Genomic DNA, 22524 nt, shown 5'->3' on the forward strand with positions numbered 1-22524 from the left:
CCCATTCAGAAGAACTTTCATTGACAGCGACCAGAATACACCTGATCTGACAAAACTGGTTCCTCCTAGGTGGGGGAGTAGTTAGGTTTGGTCTAAGTTAATGCCCTGGGGAGAATGAAGTATAGGACTACACAGACCAGGGGTCTTCAACGTTTTTAGGCAAAGGACCCCTTAGTTGAGAGAGAAAAAGATGAAGCAGGGACCCCCTCAACCTTTTCATAGATTCCATATAGCTTCATTGTTTGACAGCACAATCATTAGTGTATTTTGGATTCATGTAAATTTGTGTTTTCAGTTATTTAACCACTTGAGCCTTCATTACCGAATAAACTTGACCTTTTACTCTGTACTTAGTCTGCTCTTTTTCTCCTCCAAACCTCCTTGCCGAAAATAGCCGATCTACAAGCTCAGTTGTGAGCTTGTAGATCTGCTATTTTTGGATACAGTTCTCAGAATATGGACACTAGGGTTCAAATTGTTAATATACAAAGGATTGGAAGATTTGGAGGACCCCCTGTAGTAACTCTGAGGACCCCTGGTTTAGACAAGTGTGTGGGCCCACTCTGTAGCAGTCAGTGTGGGCCCACTCTGCGGCAGTCAGTGTGGGCCCACTCTGCTGCTATTAGAGAAGCAGCAGCCAGTGAGGTTTGGCATTCAGCTTTGTGGGAGGGAAGGAAGGGAGCATAACGCTTGTTAGCAGACACTGGAACTTGCATGATGATGGCCTCATACAGGCCCTCCACTGTGTGTGTGTACGTATATATACATCGTCGTTGTCGGGCGGAAAACTCGTATCTCCAAGTTTCAAATTTGTATGTTCTTTGGCAAAGTAAAGCCCTGCTTCATCATACAAGGCTTTGCACAAAAGTAGTGAAAACAGCAGATCTAGGTGCGAGGCGTTGTGTGCTTGTAGATCGGCTGTTTTCACTAGTTTGCAAACCGAACGGTTTTGGACATACAAGGTTTTCACCCGACAACGACGATATAGTTGCTGTCGGGCAGAAACCTCTCCACATTTAACATTTTGTATTCTTTGGTAAATTAACACCCGTGTTAAAAGTAGCAGATCTGCAAGCTTCATGCCAAGTTTTGAGCTTGTATAGATCTGCAACTTTTGCCATATTTGAATACTGGAATGCACTTCGGATATAATGAGGTTTACACCCGACAGAGACGACATAAGCAGTTGTCAAGTAAAAACGTTGTTTACGATATGAACAAATGATGAACAACATTTTGGCTCCTTCTTTCACCACATGCCAGAAGTCTGATCACATACAGTGATTGTGATGAATAATCATGGCTCAGTCAGTGATAGGAAATGATGTCATTGAGTTCATTATGAAAGGTGGCTGATAGGAGAAGTCGTGGCATTCAGTTCACTAAGGCTTTGAGGGCTGTGAGGCTAGCCTACAGGCGACTTTGGCCTACTGTCTTCTCTTTGGAGTTTGACTTTAATGGCTGTACTAGACTGGCATACTCTGCTGCAGTGGTTTCCAAACATTTTAGCCTGTGACCCAAAAGAGAAAGTAGACATTTGCCTGGGACGCAAACAGTGAAAACAGCAGATATACAAGCTTGTAGATCAGCTATTTTCACTGCTTCTTAATAAACAGTTGTTTTCTAATTTATGGAATTTCTTAGATTTTTCTTGGATTACGTCATGAAATTACTGGGGGAAAAAGGTTTTTTAATTCATGACATCTTTTGGGAATGTATTTGAAAATCTTTTAATTAATAATAGTTCAAAACAAAATGTAGGAAACCCAAAAATTATTCTCTATGGAGTTTGACTTTAAGGCCTGTAGGCAGGCCTACTCTTCTGTATTCTCTATGGAGTTTGACTTTAAGGCCTGTAGGCAGGCCTACTCTTCTGCATTCCCTATGGAGTTTGACGTTAAGTGCTGTAGGCACTAGGCAGGCCTACACACTGTATTCTCTGTATTCTATATATATTCTCTGTGGACTTTGACTTTGGTCTCGTCAGTGCTGCCTGCAGGGCCATTGTCTCCACACACACACGTACACACACACACACACACACACACACACACACACACACACACACACACACACACATCACTGGGTTTCTGTTGGTCACGTGACATGTTTCACCAGCACCACAGTACGCTCTCAGTCAGTGTTGGGACAGGAGTCCAACAACAATCCCCTGTTTGTCTTTTCGCCCGGCGGGAGACAATGAGTGGGCCATTATGCATAACTGCCAGGCCAAATCAAACTGCTCACGACCACTTCCTCTGCTTTACTGCTGTGCCTTTTCTTGAATTTTTTTACTACGAATCAAATGTTGCTTAGCTTGACAGTCTGTGTTTAGATCTGATCAGTCAATAATCTGTCTAAACAATGTGCTAGATCATCCCTCATCATCAGTGTTGAGGTCAAACACAGTTTATTCAGCATTAGCGCCATTCAAACCAAGGCAAATCCCATATGCTTTTAACCACTTAAACCAGGGGTGTTCAACGTTTTCAGGCCAAGGACCCCTTAGCTGAGAGAGAGATGAAGCAGGGACCCCAGTCAGATTCCATAACACAATCATCAGTGTATTTTGGATTTATGTCAATTTGTGTTACTGTTATCAGATATGGAACCACTTGAACCGTCAATATAAACTTGACCTTTCACTCTGTACTTGGTGTGCTCTTTTTTCCCCTCTACACCAAAGCTCTTTGCCTAAAATAGCCGATCTACAACGCCTCGCACTGCGAGGCGTTGTGAGCTTATTGATCTGCTATTGTTGGCTAAGTTGGCTAAGTTCTCAGAATATGGACACTAGTTCAAGTGGTTGATATAAATCTTTGATATCACACAAAGATTTGAAGAACCCCCTGTAGTAACTCTGAGTACCCCTTAGGGGTCCCGGACCCCCTGTTGAAGACCCCTGACTTGAACCCTGTTTATACTTCATTCACTGGCATCCCCCAGGGGTCTGTACTTCCTTTTTGCCCCCGTACAGAATTCCCAAATCTCTTCGCCGCTGTTTTTGTAGAATATTCTCCTGTTTTCGCAGAATGTAATTATCTTGGCTTAATATGACCAGAATAGTGACGCTAGGGCTCATGTGGTTAAACTTTAAACTGTTGAAAGCATCTAAGCTTTCTTTATACTGTAGATAAGCTCCTCTCTATTTTGCATTTTTCCCCTTATGTCTTGGCTCTTGGCCATATGATAAGCCCATGCCTGCGAATAATCGCGGTCTCTCTCAATATTGATAAAAAAATACTATATTTTTACCCTCTCAGAGGTGCAAACGGATAACTTTGCCTGACACTGTGGATTGCTCCCTATCCTAGGCTACACAATTAACAATGAGCCAATTCACACCATCTGTATTGCCTATTTTAAACGATGCTATTCTCAACCACATCCTGTGCTTTCGTTTAAAGCCTTTAGGCAAGAGTTTCTCTTGCTAGAATGTGTTAAGCCTAAGTATGTTATGTGTCTCCCCATTGTCCTAAGTATGTTATGTTTCAACCCATTTTCCTAAGTATGTTATGTGTCTCCGCATCCTCGCCCTCTGTACACTACTGTATGTTATGGATACTTGGATGTTGGATGCTTTTTACGTAGTAATGGTCTTATTAGTATTTCTATTTTATTTTGTAGGTATTAAAAAGGTCTTGAAAGTCCTTAAATTGTCAGATACCCTCTATATTTACTGTTGACTTGAGTGAGAAAACAATGTTGCACTTTAGGCTAATCATCCGGGGATCACCCAAAAATCATTTGGGTCCCGACCCCCAGTTTGGGAACCATTTTGCGCTACAGTGACACAGCAGCTCTGTATTCCAGCATATCATTGCCCCCCAGAAACAGACTGCTATCGCATGTGTCCTTTGCTTTTTAAAGTGCTGAGACTTTTCGTCTGGGACAGAGAGCCAGAGTCACCATCTGTAATGCTCTACATAATCGTCTCTGTCGGGTGGAAACCTCATTATGTCCAAAACGGTTTCTGGATTCAAATTCAAAAATAGCAAAAGTACCAGATCCGCAGGCTCGAAGTTCAAAGCTTCCGAGTAGATCTGCCACCATTGATGCTTTTGTGTGATGCTGTGCTATGATCAAGTAGGGCGTTAATTTATGAAAACACACTAAAAGCTAAAACATGGAGATACAAGGTTTCTTCCTGACTGTGACGATATCCTCTTGTGACTCTCAAACACACAGATGAGCCTGCTGCTGCTAGCAAGTAGCAACATGGGCATTTAAACTGAACACATTTTGTTTAAAGTGCTGCTGACATGCCCCGCTACGGGGAGCGGGCGGAAAAGCCCCCCGCTTTTAGAGCCCCGCTGCCCGCGAGAGGCAGCATCCCCTCTCTATGAATTTGAGCGATTCCGCCATTTCAACAAATAAACACAAACAAACATATTCTCATGAACAATGGGAATGTAACAACCAGATTTGTGTGGAAATATAATTTTTATATGCACAGATTTATATACATTTTCGTGTCTTTAGCTTTAGTGCTAGCCCAGTAGCCCTGTGCGAGCAGAGGAAGTTGCTTTCTGTGGGCTGCGAGTGCGACCCTGAGAATGTAGGCCTACATTATTATAGGTACAGTACATTATAACTCTATGGTACAGTACGGGCGCGCCATGACATCATCAACTTTTTGGCAAAAAATTGACAAAGATTTAACTTGTTTTTTCGTGACAGGCCCACTTTAAGGAAGGACTTATGTATGGGACAGCATTCACCGGAGCACCCAAACACAACTTCCTTCAATGAATGCATTATGAATGGGACGCAAAGGTGTGACTATAATTACGCCACACCAACTGCACCTGTTAATTTGTGTGTTCCATATATACATAGTACATACATACATACATACATACATACATACATACATACATACATACATACATACATACAGTACAGTATGTGCTCTTTGAAGAAGTTTACATGTGTTCAGTGCTGTTGTGTCAAGCATTTCCGTCGAGTACAGAGAATGTGGTCTGTGTTAATCTCATGGAAAAGTGGAGATATGTTACTATACATATTATTACTATACATACTATACATATTTTCTGACACAAATTTCAAATTGGTATGAAACTAGATGACAAGAGCTGACCCCAAGTCGCAGGAATTAATTATTGGGTGAGTAGACACGGTGCAAATTAGAATGCCACTGAGATGAATCCCTTTGTCAAAAATCCACCCTAGTGTTGTATTATAGGTGTTATGGAATACTGTACATGCAATGTATGGAATTCTATCTGATGTTCTATATACTGGTGCTATTGAACTCCATATTACAGAAATAACAATGAGCCTTATTGTCAATGCACCCTTCATGTCCTATATTCTGTTTTGTTTACGGCAGATTACACTGTCTCATACTAGCCTACTGTTATACCACACGTCTTTGAACTCTGCAGCCTATCATAGCGCTCTGGTTCTGCATGTGAGAACATATACTCTGGAATGGTATTTTTAGATCAATATCTTTTGAATATGTAAACTCTGAGACACAGGCTTGCAACCAAATTCGTCTCTGGTGAACATGTCAGTGCTTTGTGAGAGCCAGGTGCGTTCTGCTCTGCTTTGTTAAAAGAGAAAAAAAGGGAAAAGACGATTCCCAGGATTGCTCATACCTGGCTGCGTTGTGGGTGTTGCCATCTGCACATGACGGGTCAGGTGTGTCTGTCTACATGAACCACTGAAGCCCTGTATACTTACTTAGCCTCATGTCATGACTAATAGCGAAAATAGATGATCTAAGCCTGTATTTTCGCTTGCCTTTGAGAAGTATAGTTACACTTTCAACATGTTTGAAATTTGGCAGGGGTTAATGTTGTTTTGTTCTAATAACATGGATTGCTGTGTTGTACTTGGGGTCTTGCTGTGGGTTTCTATGCACAGTACACATAATTAACCTCTAATATGCCAAAACCTCTCCTTGATTCTTTCTTACGACTTACGAGCATTTCTTTTTTTTTTTTTTGTCATTCAAATATTTTTATTTTTATTTTAAACAGTATGTAATCAACATCAACAAATATATATAAGTATAAATAAAATACCAATACAAATATACATAAGACAAACAAAAACAAAAGAAAACGGCAGTCGAGCTAAGCTAATCGGACAACACCCCTTCAATTCTTAGATATACATTAGTAGTGATCGTTTAAATCGTAATGCATACGTAATGATTCTATACTAAATGGACCCTCCCCTAAACAATGTCCCTCCCGGCAAACCCTTGATATACAGAAAGAAATAGTCCCACATTAAATGGAATTTGCCTTTAACATCGTTCCTTCTGGCGATCATATACTCATACGATGCAGTCTCGGTCATTAGTTTAGTCCAGTCTGTGAGCCCTGGCGTTACAGAGCTCTTCCAATTTCTCAAAATAATCCTTGATGCTGTGATGAGGCCTGCTGTGATGATTGCCTGTTGTCGACTTACGAGCATTTCTCATTTAGCCTACACACGATCATTCTAGGATCCCTGGGGTATTGTTTGTTATTCAAGTTTCTAAAGTAGTTTTAATAGATAATCTGTTGTCTAAATATGCCATACAGAATCAGAATACATTGTCATGTCACAGGTGTACAGGTGTAAAGCTTCAGCATTTGTAGATTTCAGGGGGAAAAGGGGGGCAGAGTGGGGGTGAGCAAGGAGAAAAACGGGAAAGAAACATGTCAGAAGAATATATACATTTATAGGCATACAGCATGGTCTGATTGAAATGATACAAGTTTACTTTGTGAAGGTCTACTCTACACTCTACAGGCTGAACCAAGCAGTGTCTCATTATTAACCTGGAATGTTGGTTGACTGAAGGTCAGAGAAACACTGTGACTGGAAGGTCATTGGTCAACAACAGGGAGAACCTTGACTCATGTTTTCACCCTTCAGTGTTCCCTTGAGCAAGGCTCTCAAAGCAAGGGGTGTGTGTGTGTGTGTGTGTGTGTGTGTGTGTGTGTGTGTGTGTGTGTGTGTGTGTGTGTGTGTGTGTGTGTGTGTGTGTGTGTGTGTGTGTGTGTGTGTGTGTGTGTGTGTGTGTGTGTGTGTGTGTGTGTGTGTGTGTGCGTGCACTACCTGCGTGAGTATTGGCCTGTATTTGACCCTTCCGTCTATCGGAAGGGCATTACAGAGGCTCTTTATATGACTGTGTTCTCTCTAATCATTGCTCACTGCTTCATTGCTCACTGATTCCCAGCGGAATAATTTGGATTCATTTGTGTGAACTCGCCATTAACTTAATGCCTTGCACTGCAGTCCCTGACCAATAAAACCCTCTGGTTTAGATGCTGATGGTTATCATTATTACCAGATGTTTGAGCTGTGGTTTAGTTGACAACATTTAATTTTACACTCTACTAAAATGCTACAGTAATTAGTATTCATATCCCAGGGGACCTAAAGGGCTCTCTCCCATATTTCTCAGTATTATAGCTCTCCCTACTGTTAAAGGAATCGATGGTACTGTGGTTAGACTAGTGTACTCTGTAGCCAATAGACACATGTCTTTGCATAGACAGTAGACACTGTATGCCTATTGTCTACTAGGCTATTTGTGCCCATTTAGGCTACTTTGGAACAACTCTGGTCATTTGCATTAATGTGATGTTAAATGTAGATATAGGGCCTGCAGACAGAGTATGTTGCCTTGTTGGCAGACCTGTTGGCCTGTGAGTTTGTTGCCAGTTCTCTGACTTGACTTTTTCAAGCTGTAACTTTGCCTTATTGTTGTTAAGATCATTATTGAGTGAGGATTATATGTGTACGGTAAATTGGTACCACTCCTCAAAGAATGTGAAAATCAGTTTGCCTGAATCACAGTAAATTTTAACATTGACAGGTCTCTGTGATGTGCTACCTGCCCTGCTGAGTAGTACCAGTGATTTGTCTAGAATATAAACTCTAGATCAGGGGTCTTGAACGTTTTCAGGCCAAGGACCCCTTGAGAGGGAGATACAGCAGGGACCCCCACTACATTTTGTATAAAATTGTGTTGCAGATTCTCATCGATTTCATAGATACGGTACATTCATAGACTTGTTTGACAGCAGTCATCAGTCTATGTTGGATTCGTGTTAATGTGTTTTTTCAGACATTTAACTACTTAAATTGTCGATACTGAGTAAACTTGACCTTTCACTCTATTTTTGGCTAAAGTTCTCCTCAGAATAGGGATGTGAGGGTTCAAGTTGTTAATTTAAAACAATAATTAGGGTCCATTTGGTTTCATTTGTACACTGTCAGAGTTACAAATGGATAAATGTATTTTTTATATTGGTGTGTGACTGTGTGTGTTGTACAGGCTACGGTTGGATCAGGCTAGGTCTTGTTGTGTTTTCAACACTGCTGATGCCTCAGGCAAGTAGAAGCATCAAAGCCAGCCCTGTTCCTCATTGAGGTTCATCTTCTTGTGCTTTGTGTTGTATTGATTTACGCTTCTTGAAGATTTAGAACATTTCTGGCTTTCAAGACATCATAGTGGCATTTTATTAGGCCATTTCACAGCCACTGAAATTGGGCAACTGAAGATACTTTCCTTTTACAAAACGTTTCATTATCATTCCATTTACTTTCTTGCTTATATGCTCTAGTCTACAGGCCTTCAATCTTACTGGGTTAAAGTAATCTCAGTTCTCATTGGGTGGAGTCACAGTAGTAGTACAAGGAAGTTTAAACAGATTTAATATTTTAGGTTCATATCCTGACGACGGATCACTGTTTTAAATCATCTTATTATTACAAACACAGATGTCATTTAGTTCTGACTCGCTTAAGGGACTTCTTACTTTTTTTCTTTTTTTACTTTATTATGTTTTTCGTTGAATTCAGTGTTTTTCGTTGTATTCAGTCACTGTACAGTACAACCATTGAATAGCTCAATATACATCTAATGCTTTGTAATTGGCAATGGAGATCCGTAAACTCATAAGTAATGGTCAGCCCTTCTGACCTTCTGACCTGGGCCTTTTTTACAACGGGGACAATAAGTTACCAATGACCTTTGTTCTATATCATCAGTGTGACTCAAAAACCAGAGAACACTTAACAACTTGTCTGCCTGTCCCTTTGGGAGGCATGCCATGTGACAGCACTGTGTAGCCTACTGAGTAGGGGTTCAGTTCTCTGCTTAGGGGCACATTAACGTTGACTTCCGTATGCCGTTGCACGGTATTGTTGATGCTTTTGTTGCCTTGTATTGCTGTACATAACAGTTAGCCTCGTAAACCAGTCTCCCTTCCTGCCTTCATTCGAATGCGAGCAGGAGAGACTGGCCTCCAGCAGTGTCAGAGCGATTGGGCTGGGCGGGAGCATGGGCGGGAGTAGAGCGTTGACAGACAACCCCTTCAGCCAATCAGGGACGCCTGGTGTTTGTCTGCTTAGTTTAGCCGGATATATTTGCAAGAAGACGCTGAAGCACTGCTTTCTCCCTCCTGCGCCAGTATTTCGTTTTAATGTTTATATTGTTTGACCGGCATGGACCCATGGACTTCTCCAGATGAAACCAAGGCAACATCATTTCAAAAGGTATAGTCAAGAGACAGTAACTTTGCGATCTTTTGCCTTGCTGAGGTTATGTCTTTTGCATTTTACAACAAGATGTGGCTAATGGAATCTAGCAATGCTAATATTGCTAACTTCCCTGTGTATACTTCGCTTTGTTAACCATGTCATTTGTATCAATGTGATCAAAAGTAGAAAATATTACGCACATCTCTTAATGAGGTGCTGGGTGAGAAATATCACAATAGAAAAGGAAACCCGCACACTCTGCTCCAAATGACTGAATATTTATTGACAACGTTTCGAGCTACAAGCTCTTCATCCAGACCAGATGAAGAGCTTGTAGCTCGAAATGTCGTCAATAAACGCTCGTCATTTGGAGCAGAGTGTGCGGGTTTCCTTTTCTATTTTTATCAATGTAAAATAACTAACTAGTCATTATATCAACCACTGTGTTTTATGCAACTCCTTTACTGCTCAACAGAAACTGTATGTCTAGGTTTACGAGGCTACTTACTGTATGTCCATTGTCCACCAATATAAACACAGCAGTGGTTTAAAAATCTATAATGGTTATAATTATATAATGGTTTGTTATAGATTGATATAAAGGACACGAATAACAAAGCCTAAGCAACAGGCGAAATGCCTGCCAACATGACCGATCTAAGAAAATGGTTTTGCCTTAAGAGTAACAACACCCATTGTTATTTATTTTTCTTTTTCTAACAGGTCAACACCAATACATGGAACTGGAGAGAGCACACATCTCCTTGCTGTCTGTCGTCCATCTTAATGGCTCATCCTCTTGCTGTACTTGAAGACTCCAGACCTCCGTGCAACATCTCCCTTATTGCATTTCTTTTAAATAGTTATGGTTCCTCTAATGTAAATGTTTCACACCCAAGGACAAAGTAATTGTGTAGTAAACACTACAGGATCATTACATATACATTTAATTTTCAGCTGATCAAAATAATCATTTAAACCTTGTCAACCATGATATAAGGTTAGCAGCATATTTACACATGTTTACAGTCCATCAGTGGGTATTCAGATAATAAGTGTATACAATGTATACTGGTTTGTACATGTACATGCTGAAGAGAAGTAGCAGAAAAGTGATGAATACTTTAGATATAACTGAGAAAATTAATTAAACAAAACAGAATAATTTCTTTAGAAGACTGACTACTGTGTTGATGTTCTTTTCCTCTAATACTGTGATATTATAAAAAAGTGTTTAATAAATGACACTAAAGCAAAGATACAGTCAACTTCTTATGAAATTAGAAAGTAGACATCATCTCTGTGTATTCCTAAGAGGAACGAATGATTCCTATAATTGATTTCTGTAATTGTATTTATTATGTTATTGAGACCATACAAATATTGTCAATAAACTTGTTGATGACAGCCAATGCATGTGTGGATCAAACTCTGTCCATTGATGCAGTCATCCGCCAGCTTCCATTTCCTAGAGGAGAAAGAGACAAGATTGATTGTCATACGTTTTTGGTAATGATTCTATCACAAATGTTTTACATTGCTAAAGGATACATTTAATTAGTTGTATGGGTCAATTCATGTATTTTCATCTACAAAGAACGGCCCAATCACAACAAAAATAACAGACAATGGTCTTTTAAATTTAACTTGTAGCCTAGTTCTTGGTGTGATTTAAGTTGTGAATACGTGCATTTAGATCACAGATGTGTCAGCACCTATTGCCCAATCAATTAGTATTCAACAACAGAAACTGAACATCCACCATTATGCAAACAGTATAGTGGCTTAAAAACTAGGTTTGATATAAAGTAGCCCTGAAACATGACGGTCATGAGTGACCATGCTTCAGGGCTAGATGTAGTCTATGTTACAGATATATTTAAGGACAAACAGCACAAGTCACAGGCGATATTCCTGCCAGAATGACTGTCTCTATATGGAAATGGTTTAGATTAAGCCAAAGCTATGGTGAGTGCAAAAAATGATATGATTAGTTCCTTCCACAAAAATACGAGTACACAGGAGAATAGCTAGGCTACCTATGTTAGCACAGTCTGTCCCATTAAATCATTTTCAGACCGAAAACATTAGCAAGAGAACCGAGATTGCAAAGCCATACATATTATTAGTCTACTGTACCTTTCGAAATTAAACGTTGTTGCAGTTGCCTTTCATCTGAAGAAAAACATCCATAGAGAAAAACGGGAGAGTGTTTTTTGCAGGTCGTTCAGTCCGAGTGTATCAAAAAAGCTACTGTGTTAACGGTGACTGCAGACTGCAGAGAAAAACAAACAGATCGCTTCCGCACCGAAGCGACGTCATAGAATTCCCTGATTGGCCAAAGCGCACTGTCAATCACAGAGCTCCTGAGCTCGAATGCTGATTGGCGAGGAAGAGCGCTTGCTTCCGCCCGAATGGCTTGTGTTGCTTGGAGGCTAGACTCCTCTGCAGATTCGAACTGAAGATGGGAGGAGTCAGTTTACTAGGCTACATAACAGTACCTTTTCCTTACTCTTTTACTTGTTACACTGTAACCTTAACTGCTTTGCCGCCTCTGGGCGACTGAATTCCCCCCTCGGGATAATAATAAAGGTATATATCTATTAACCGCCGTGAATATAAAAACAATGTCCTTTAGGTTACATGACACAGTCTATCACGAGATAAACAAATCAACTGCACTTGTCTTATACACAATTATTGTCCAATTCTATGTGCTAATAATTGGATTTTCTGTGGATAGTTCTCAATTGTTTGGCCTGTGTTTGGCCCGTGAATGAAAGCCTCCATTCAAACTTCTCCCGCATCATGGAGTTTGCAGTTTGACATCAGGCCAAGATCGCCGTCTGTCATAGAGAGAGCCCTTGACTGCTACAGACGAGCTTCAAGTTAGCCACAGCTGTGTGCTGGAAAGACTTGAGGCAGAACTTGGCATAGTTTGTTGGCAACAAAGTGAGCCGATTACCATGAATGACAGACTGCCACGGACTCTATCCTTGATACTCTGTCAATCACAGTAGCTAATAAGTCTCACCTGGCTGCTTATAAAACAAACATATTTGTACATTTTCAGAGTTACAGACCTGTAAGGGTCCATTTAAAGCCTGTTGATAGTTCTTCCCGGTAAGGACACACTGATGCGATATTTTTTACTCAAGGCCTGCGGTGCTGTCTTAAGTGATTCACAAAGCATTGTCTGAATAATTGATTATCAGGCATTGAGGATTGAGACTGACACAAAAACCTGAGCCTTCTAGGGCTCTCTGTCTGCAGTAAAAGTCCCCCCCCCCCCCCCCAAGGGTGTCATTTGGGTATGGCAGGGGTATGCAGCTGCGATACCTTGGGTCCAGGGGTGAAAACAAAAGTTAGTTTTAAATATAAATCCACGAATGTCTTTGTCTATCTGTGCTGGTTATTATGTGGTATACCGGTATTCCCAGGTTCTGCAGGTCAGCTGCACAGGTACAATGCATTATTGTTAATTGTGGCACGTTTACTAACATGCCAAGTTTAGTTGCACTTGAACAACCGTTCCAGGCTGCCATATCCAGCCCAAGAAACCGTAGAAACCCAGGTAAAAAAACAGATTTTTTGTGCGCATGATAACTCCCATCTTTGCCATACCCTAGCTTTTGCTGAACTGACGCCACTGCCCCCCATCATTATTGAGGCTACCTTGCATCCATTGTTGCTGTGGCGAATTTATCTTTGGACGCGTGACATCATTTACACGGACGCCGCCTAACACCTACACTACTGGAGTTAGCAGACCATTGACATGCATTCAGGCTCGTTCCTAATGTTAACTCTTTGATGGAGGCTAAGCTAAAACATCGTCTGCTCTGCCCTTGCCAGAAAGTGTTTTCATGTACCTTTGAAAAATCATAGAATATTACTGTATGCCTTGCCATGACCCATCCACGGGTGGGGTTAAAAGACTGCAGACATATAGCCAGTTGACTGTGGCTTGTTTTCACCCCCAAATCAGCACAAAGCAGAGAAGAATTGTGAACTTAAGGGTTGTTTTTCATCGATGGATGTGCGTGCCTGTGATCCTGCTCAAAAAGACTTGGGATGGCGTGGCACAGCGCTGTTTTACCACTGTTACATAGTAACAATTTTGAACCCATTTAGACCTGAGGCCGATTCCAAAAATTCCTTCTAAAACCTAACCTTTTTTCTGAAAACCTTCAAATTCCAAAAACGTAAAATAAATCCTGTTGCTATATGTATAGCAAATTATACTAACTAGTCCTGTGCCCGGGGGTGTGCGATGAGGGGTTGAATGTAGGAGTCTCAGAAGTAATGTTGGAGAACCCAGACCGGTGCCCGTTGGGCAGAATAGTCACCGTCCATGTCCAGTTGTGCAATACCCGTTGTATACGTCTCTCTGGCTTCTTCTTCTTTCGTGCTGGCACTCTTTTATACCCATATTATGGTGTTCCATTTCCAGGCCAGTCTGTGATGTCATTTCCAAATTTGGGCAATGTATTGATGATGTCAGTCAGTGATGTCAGTTGGGCTTTGTTAATTTCAGTTGGGCATTGTTACCATGGTGGCAAGTGGCAACACTGTTTAGTATCAGTCATGAGACACAGAGGTGGCTCCCGGTTTGAAAGGTATAACAACGCATAGGTGGCAACAGGTCTAAATGGGTTTTAAAGCTGCAATCCATGTGTTTCCTTTCCTACCTGGGTTCAAATTCAGATCTCCCACGTGGGAGACCAAATTTCTACCGCTCCTCCAAGGTTCCATCCGCTTTACCTGTCAAACATTGGTTGTCCTACCTGACACAAGGTTTTTGGAGGGGAGACCACCCCCAGCTCCAACCACTTCAGATGTGCAAGTTAAATATTGCATTAACACATTTAAACCGTACAGCTCTGTACAGCATCTGTGTCATTTTAGATTTTAAGTACTTTAAAAATATCATACTTTGGCTATTCAAAAATAGCAGATATACAAGCTCATAGCACATCACTTCGTGCTGTATGTACAGTATATTTTTAAAGCAAACATTTTTAACTCAAATCTTTGTATCTGGTGATCCCTGGAACAAAATATTTTCAGATGGGGGTCCGTGGCCAAATACTGTACATATAGTTTTGCGGGTCCTTGACCGCCACTGACACACACTTTTTTTTTTCAGAAAACTTTTCAAATGAACGTTTTGTTCATTTATAAGTTCTGAATTGTAGCTTTAACCCTTTATTAAGGGTTCTTAATAGGTGAATCCAGAGTTTAGCAGCAGGCATAAAAAAGTGCAATTCAGCAGTGGCTCTATCTCTAAACTGTTCAGGTGCAGCTAATCAACTCAGAGCTACTGTAGCTGAACAGAACTGTAAGAAAAGACAATGAAGCAATTACGATTCGCCACGTTGCAATTTATTTATCCTTAATTTTGCTTGCCTTTATATATTTTCCTAAGCCCCCCTTGGGTCTTTATCTGAGCTACAGAAAAAAAAGGCAATGTGGCATACAGCATGCTAGGTTATTTGCTTCTCATCTTTCTGTATGTCACCGTCAGGTTGTTCCTATGCTGCACGGCGTGCACACATAGCTAAAGAAAATGATCGACTGTTTGTTTACGTAATGCATTTATATTCCAATGTAAGAATTGCAGTCGACCATATGATCATTCTGTTAATACAAAGATTCTCTTCATATGGACCGGTGTCTGTGGTGGCCTAAGGCATATCAAACTGGGGATCCTTGAACTTAAAAGGATTGAGAATCACTTTGTTGATTATAAAGTATGGTAGAAGTACAGAAGAGTGTTTTTTCCCAGATTGCCTTTGGATGTGCAACAGTTTCAAAACAGTAGTCACACATTCACACAGAACACGCAGGACTCACGCAGGATTCAGGACATTAGAAACGGTGTATCCAGAATTACACCATGATACTGAGACTTGAGTTGTTATCCAGCATGCTGCTATAGGTGATATCACAATTACACACTTTTAGATCGGATACTCTTCACATTTTATTCAAGTTTAATACAGGTCTTATATTCATTTTGATTTGTTGAAATACAGAAATAGAAAAAAAAATTAAGGAGAAAAAAACAGCAGGGGTGAGTAAGTGTCTGTATTCATTCAGTGTATATTCAGAGAAAAACCGACGGTCAGAACTATTACTGACGGTATTTATATAGTCAGTTGGTCAATTCACCGACTGGCAGGCAGTAAAAACTGACGCCGGTCGGTTTAATTTTCCAACGGCGCCGTTTAATTTTCCGACTGCCAGTAAAAATAATGTCGGTCGGTGACGGTCGTTTTTTTTAAGACGGTCGGTAAATTAAAACGGCCGTCACCGACGCGCCACCGACCTGTCACTGACCCGTCAGCGTCAGTAGTGGATCTCGCTGGCTCTCGAAAAAACTGCTTCATTATTCGATTAACCTACATACATGAGCAAGATTTAGTCAGTTATTGGCTCTAAAATATAGTTTTTTGATATAATTACACAGCTTTACTATCCAGGACACTGTATTCATGTAAACACTCTGTTCCAAGGGCTCTTTCAGAAGTTGTATTTCCTGTTTTACTTACACATGGTGTTCGTTTGTGGCCTGACCTTGTGGGCTACAGCTTTTCACAGACTAACCTAGAAACCAGAGTGGTCGTAAATGAAATCACAACACCAGGTCTTTCACTCAACTGTAATGAAATATATACGTTACGTGTTTCCGGTGAGCTATCCTCTTACTTTTAACTTTACCTTTAACAATGTTTGTAACACGGGTAACAGATATAACAAAATATTCTAGACACTTTTCTGTGTATACTTTAGTGGGAATTGGGCAATGAACTGGTAGAGAGAGATGGGGAGAGACATGCAGCAAAGGTCGTCGGGAACGGGACTCGAGCCTGTGATGAGCTGACATTGGAGCCTAAGTGCCCTGGACCGCTAGACCAGTGGTTGTGAATGATTGTTGCAGTAATAGTAATCCTACTAATACCAAACTGTTTTGCTGGAAATAGCTCATATACATTAAGCTCACAATGCATCACGTTGCAACGCACTCTGAGCTTGTGGATGGGTTATTCTCTGCGAAGGTTCAACCTAGAAAAGGGAAGGTAGGCGTCATTGCGGTTAACCCGTTTTGGGTAAAACAACACCGCGGCCCGGGGTAAGAAACTTGTCCCCGAGGTGAAAGGGCCTCATTCTGGCACAGCATGAGCTGTAACAGGATCAGCTGTTAGTCTGACTGGATAACAACAACACTACACCACAATGCAACACCACAAGGCCCAGGAGAGCACTCTCTCTCTGTGTGTGTGTGTGTGTGTGTGTGTGTGTGTGTGTGTGTGTGTGTGTGTGTGTGTGTGTGTGTGTGTGTGTGTGTGTGTGTGTGTGTGTGTGTGTGTGTGTGTGTGTGTGTGTGTGTGTGTGTGTGTGTGTGTGTGTGTTTTGTTTGCCTTTTAATCAAAAGTTGCACAGTGCAGATATGACAAAAGTATACAAAGATTCATATTTTTTTTACTCTAAACATTGTAAGCTTGAAGATGGACATAGCCACATGGAAACGATTATGCAAAAAATACGAATTATTATTCAGATGTTTTCGACAAGGCAATTATGTGTTTTGATAAGACTGTGTGTGTGTGTGTGTGTGTGTGCGCGTGTGTGCGTGCGCCTGTGTGCATGAATGCATGTGTATGTTTATTAGCAGGTTTCCTCATACATTTAGAATTTCCTTAAAAGGACAGGTTGCATCAGTATTCCAGTGTCATAAACAACTGTTTAGTAATAGTAATGCCTGGCTTGTAATAATAATTGTCCTAAATGCAATGGTAGGTACACTTCTATACAATGAAGCTCACATAATTGCTAATGGTTGCTCTGTATGGTTAATCTATCGATGACACTTTTTCACAAGCAGTGTAATTCCTTCCATATACTGTAGGAAGGTTGGTGTGTTGTGTTTTCCATAGCAGTTTTACAATGTTCCGAGGAGGAACTGCAATGTGTTTCAGAGTGTACTCTTTGCCATAACTCCACAAGTGAACACCCATAATGCCTATGATCTTATCCAGTTGGCAGGGGTCAAGGCTTGGCCTTGTTTGTGCGTCATTTTAGATTTACTTTTTTATACACCCTACACACCATTATAATTATCTTATTTTGATCATAAGACCCAATTACTGAATGTCAGTCTCCAGGTTTTCTTCAGATGTGTATCACACTGGTTTACTATGACACTATGTATGACACATTATATGAGAGCACTGTACTAGTGGTTCTCAAACATTTTATTTGCAAGGATAACTCTGAGAGTGAACACTCAAAGTTACAGACCTGTTATGGTCATTCAGGGATAGCTCTTTATGTGTTTCTGGTAATATTATTGTCTGTCCACACATTTTGTATGTCTGTGGTAAATATTACATTTTGACAAAAATGTCCACTAGTGCGGGGCATTAGGGGGATATCAGTCTAAAAGTGCCAAATTTTGCACAGATGTAGCCCAGGGCATGCTCTAATGATTAAGCTAGGGCGCCCGAGTTCGCGACCTTCTGGGTCACCACAGCAGCCAAATCAAGTTGGGCTCCCATCGACTTTCTATACAGGAGGGAAATACCCAGAAAAAAACTGCTTTAAGTAGGATGTGAGGGGTCTAACTAGGGGTTTGTCATGATTCTGAATCCATTGCAAGCATTTGTTTTGCGCAAAAAACTTTCCTTGGGCTAAAAATAGCCTCACAAAACGATGGTTTAGTGATGAGTCATCACTTTTCACAGTTTTGTGGACATTTTGTGGCCCTGCACTACACCACAAGCCAGCATGGTGATATACCCTGATGGTATTTTATTGACATTTGTTTTTGTGTGTGTGTATTTTCCAGAGTCCTCCGAGTGGAGAGATGGAGGATGGGAAGCCGGTGTGGGCGCCCCACCCAACGGACGGGTTCCAGCTGGGAACCATAGTGGACATCGGATCAGACAGCCTCACCATAGAACCGCTCAAACAGAAGGGAAAGGTTGGTCATGTTACCCTATATACTCCGTTTCCTGGGGTGTCCCAGGGGTCTGTTTCCCCTTCTTTCTCCCCACTACACCAAATCTCTCAGTCAAAGATAGCTAAGCTTATGTAGCTTGTTGCGACCATCAGGTCGCAGTTACTGTCAAAACCTCGACCAGCTGTCCGTCAGTCTGTGAGTCAGTCTGTGAGTCAGTCTGTGAGTCTGTCACACGTCACACGTCACACTTTTGCCCTGCTCATATCTCCGCAACCGTTGCCCCAATCCATGCCAGATTTTGCACACTTACTCCTTGCCTGCCAAACTACAACCTTCAATTGTCACATGCCCCTCTTCTAGCGCCACCATGAGGCCGATTCTTGCAAAACACATTTTTGGACACTGCTCCTACAATTTTTGCACTAAAATCACGCAAATCGGTACACAGTATGTCTACACTCATCTCTTCAACATGGATCTGTCCCATGTAGCGCCACCTTCAGGCCGATTTTTTCTAACACATTTTTGGACACTGCTCCTACAAATTTGCCCCTAAAATCACGCAAATCGGTACACACTTGCTCTACACTCATGTCATCATCATGGATCCGTTCCATTTAGCGCCACCTTCAGGCCGATTTTTTAAAACACATTTTTGGACACTGTTCCTACAGACCTGACGGTCGCTTATCTCCCGATTAGGGAGTCTTACTAAGGTGTTTGTCTATTGTCGCCAACGTTCATCCATTTTCACACAGTGTTTGCCAATTATTGCCATGCCCAGAATATAGACGCTAGGGTTCATATAGTTAAGTTCTAACTTATAGCAGGTTCTAATTCTTAAACCAGTAAGACTCCCTAATCGGGAGATAAGTGACCGTCACGTCGCATACACAAACTTTAGAAGGCCAATCAGGAGGGAATATGGGAAATCCATGTTGGTGACATGACTTTAGAGATACTCTGTGTCCCGCTTTGTGTGATTTTAGGGCAAAATCTGTAGGAGAAGTGTTCAACAATGTGTTTTGCAAAAAACGGCCTGATGGTGGCGCTAGAAGAGGGTCATGTGAGAAAGCAGCAGCGGAGGTTGTGATTTGCCATCCAATGTGCGTGATTTTAGGCCGAAATGTGTTCAAAATGTGTTTTGGCAAGGTTTGGAGAAAAGGCTTTTGAATGACCATCATAGACAAAGGGGGGAGTATTAAAACAATACCTATAATTCTTATAACGTGGGTGAAACTAGGTGAGCTGGTGTTGAGGTGTTTCATGTGGTTGATATCTGGGACCAAACCTATTGAACCTATTCATCATCACTCAGTTTACTTTTCAATTTACGTTTACAATTACAGGGCACAAGGTGCAAGCCAGGCTAAATCAATATCAGGGTCATGAGTTTTATGCTACGCTATACTGATTGCATTAGTAGGTGACACTGTACACTGTTAATAGAGATGTTACCGATCAATCGGCAATGGATCGGATCGGGCCGATCAAAGCGTGATCGGCGATAATCGGTGGTTTAGATCAAAAGGTAAATTCACCGATCCGATCCGATCGGTGCGTCCGATCAACCAGCCGTTCAGTATGCCCACTTGAGGCCATTTTGGGGTATTGATTTCCACAGTGCTGAAGGAATAATTAGTTACTGCCATGATAATAAATACATAGTAATGCTGGTAAATAACTATAAGGCAAATATATAAATGAATTCATAAGTGAATTAATTAATTAAAGTTAAAACATTAACATTTAGAAAATATAAATAATATATAAATAATAACTTGATCGGATCGGTGATTGATCGGTATCGGGTGATCAAACTTTTGTGATCGGTTTTGCTCGGTGATCGGTTTCCAAAAAACCTGATCGGACCATCCCTAACTGTTAACTAACTTAATCCTATATATCACTTACTTACTTCTCCTCTTCGTCCCGGATGGGAAATAAGGCCGCAATCATACTCTGCCACTGAGCCCTGTCTCGTGCTTTGGACTGTGCTTCGTCCCATGAGAGACCCATCTCCTTCAGCTCTGTCATCACCGTCCTTCGCCAGGTGTTCTTTGGTCTGCCCCTTCTTTCTTTTCCCAATTGGGGTCCATCTCAAGGCAACTTTGGATAACCGTTCATTGACCAAGCCATCTTAGCCTGCGTCTTTTTATCTCAATACTATATATAGTACTAGATTATAGTGGGGCAACCGTGCTGTAGTTTAGTGGCTAGAGAGGCTGTCTGGTGATCAGAAGGTCACCGGTTCTTCACCTCCAGGCCTAAGTGTCAAATGTCCCTGTACTGCTACCCTGTAGAGCTGAAACCTCACTTTCCCCCACGGGACTAATAAATTAATCAAATCAGAATTACATAGATTCTCTTGGATAACCTTTAAGGAAGAATCTGGTCTGCACTGCCATAACCACTTAAGCCCTATATACTTCGTTGTACGACCTACTCTACAAGTACGAAACCCGTCACGATGCAATGCATTGTAGATCTGTTATTTTTTGCCATTTCTGAACAGCACAGAGTATGTGAGAGATCAGTGCTGGATGTTAGCCTTCTACTATAACTGGCACTGTGTAAGGCAACACTATTTATCCTCTGTATGGACTTAATGTCACATCTACGGATGAGTAGGATATCGGGTACCAATACCGATACCAAAGTGGGTGAAATTCTTTCGTCATGAGAAGCTCCGGCATAATTTGCAGTGCCAGTTGGAAAAGCCAGTTGGAAAGGAGGAAAGTGAAGTGGTCCAAAGTCTAAAGTCAAGTGGCTCTTAACCTGTCGACAAATAGGTTTTCCAACTTGCTGCCCTTTAATTTTTCACCAACTTTTTCCACCTTAAAGTTCAAGTACTGAACATTATTATCCACACGGTGCAAAGCAAAGCCCTTAACATTTCAGAGAGCCTTTCTCCATAGTAACCCCTAAGCTCGGTGTCCGGCCCACTAAGCTTTCCCCCGGAAGGTCTGTTGAACTGAGTATCTCCCCTCAAACAGTCTGCCCTCTAATGCTGTTTACAGGAACAAGGGAAAAAGCTCTCATGGTGATCTGTGTGTGTGCGCGCACGCTAGTGAGAATGATATATATCCAATTTGTACTTTAATCTTACCATTAACTTGGTCTAAATCTGCATGGGTCCAATTTCTAGTCATTTGTTTTGTTCTGTTCCACCCAGCCAAAGCTGGGTTATTGCGTGGGTGAAAAAAGCTCTCTCTCCCTCTTCGTCCCTCCATCCCCCTCCCCCTCTCCCCCTCTCTCCTTCTTTCTTGTGCTGATTTCTTGTGCCTCTAGCCGGGTTATTGCGTAGGCGAAATAGTCTCTCTCTCTCTCTCTCTCTCTCTCTCTCTCTCTCTCTCTCTCTCTCTCTCTCTCTCTCTCTCTCTCTCTCTCGTATCCTATATTTGTACTTTGAGGCTAAGCATAACTGCTGGCCTTATTACCTCCCTGGGTCTGATTTGTTTACCATTGACCATTTTAATTAAGGACTGTGTGCTTGTTCTGAGAGTCATATTTATAATATGTTTCGTATACTGTATCATCATTGTCCCGTGGAAACCTATGACCAAAAGTTGTTCAGGAAAAAAAAGAAAAGGAAAAACAATGGATCCAATTATTTAGTTACACAGTTGTATTGGTTCAGTCTATAACATTCCATATACAGTACTTTCGCTGCTTTTGCGTGATACTCTTGTAAGGCATTAATTTACAAGAAAAACAAGAGTTGAAATATGGAAACAGTGAGAATGTTTTATAGTCCCTCGGCCCCGTACCTAACTAAATTTCCCCCTTGGGATAATAAAGGTATCTATCTACCTGGGGGAGTGGAGAGAGATATGACCTAACCCAAATGACAGAGAGATAGAATGCATAGGCCTACATCCAAAAATGACCTGTCTTCCTGTATCTTTTACTTTACCCATCATTCAAAGTATCATGATCATTCTGTTGACTGACACAATAGGACAGTATGACTTCTTTAGTGCTTGGTTCTTACACTGTAAGATGTTGTGTGTGTGTTAACTCTGAGAGTGCACAAATGGAACCAA

General features: G+C 41.3%; 1 protein-coding gene across 4 annotated transcripts in view; it reads left to right on the forward strand.

Annotated features, from left to right (window-relative positions):
• The window catches only part of LOC308301402 (unconventional myosin-VI-like), a 216719-nt gene that overhangs the window by 20242 nt on the left and 173953 nt on the right, over nt 1–22524 (forward strand). For all 4 annotated transcript variants that reach the window (XM_080745378.1, XM_080745379.1, XM_080745380.1 and 1 more), the window contains exon 2: nt 18365–18499. In XM_080745378.1, the coding sequence (XP_080601504.1) occupies nt 18383–18499 (117 nt within the window). In that variant the 5' untranslated portion in view covers nt 18365–18382. The remainder of the gene's footprint in view (nt 1–18364; nt 18500–22524) is intronic.

The sequence above is a fragment of the Nannobrachium achirus genome (genome assembly GCF_963921795.1).
Source record: "Nannobrachium achirus genome assembly, chromosome: 16".
Taxonomy (NCBI): Eukaryota; Metazoa; Chordata; class Actinopteri; order Myctophiformes; family Myctophidae; genus Nannobrachium; species Nannobrachium achirus.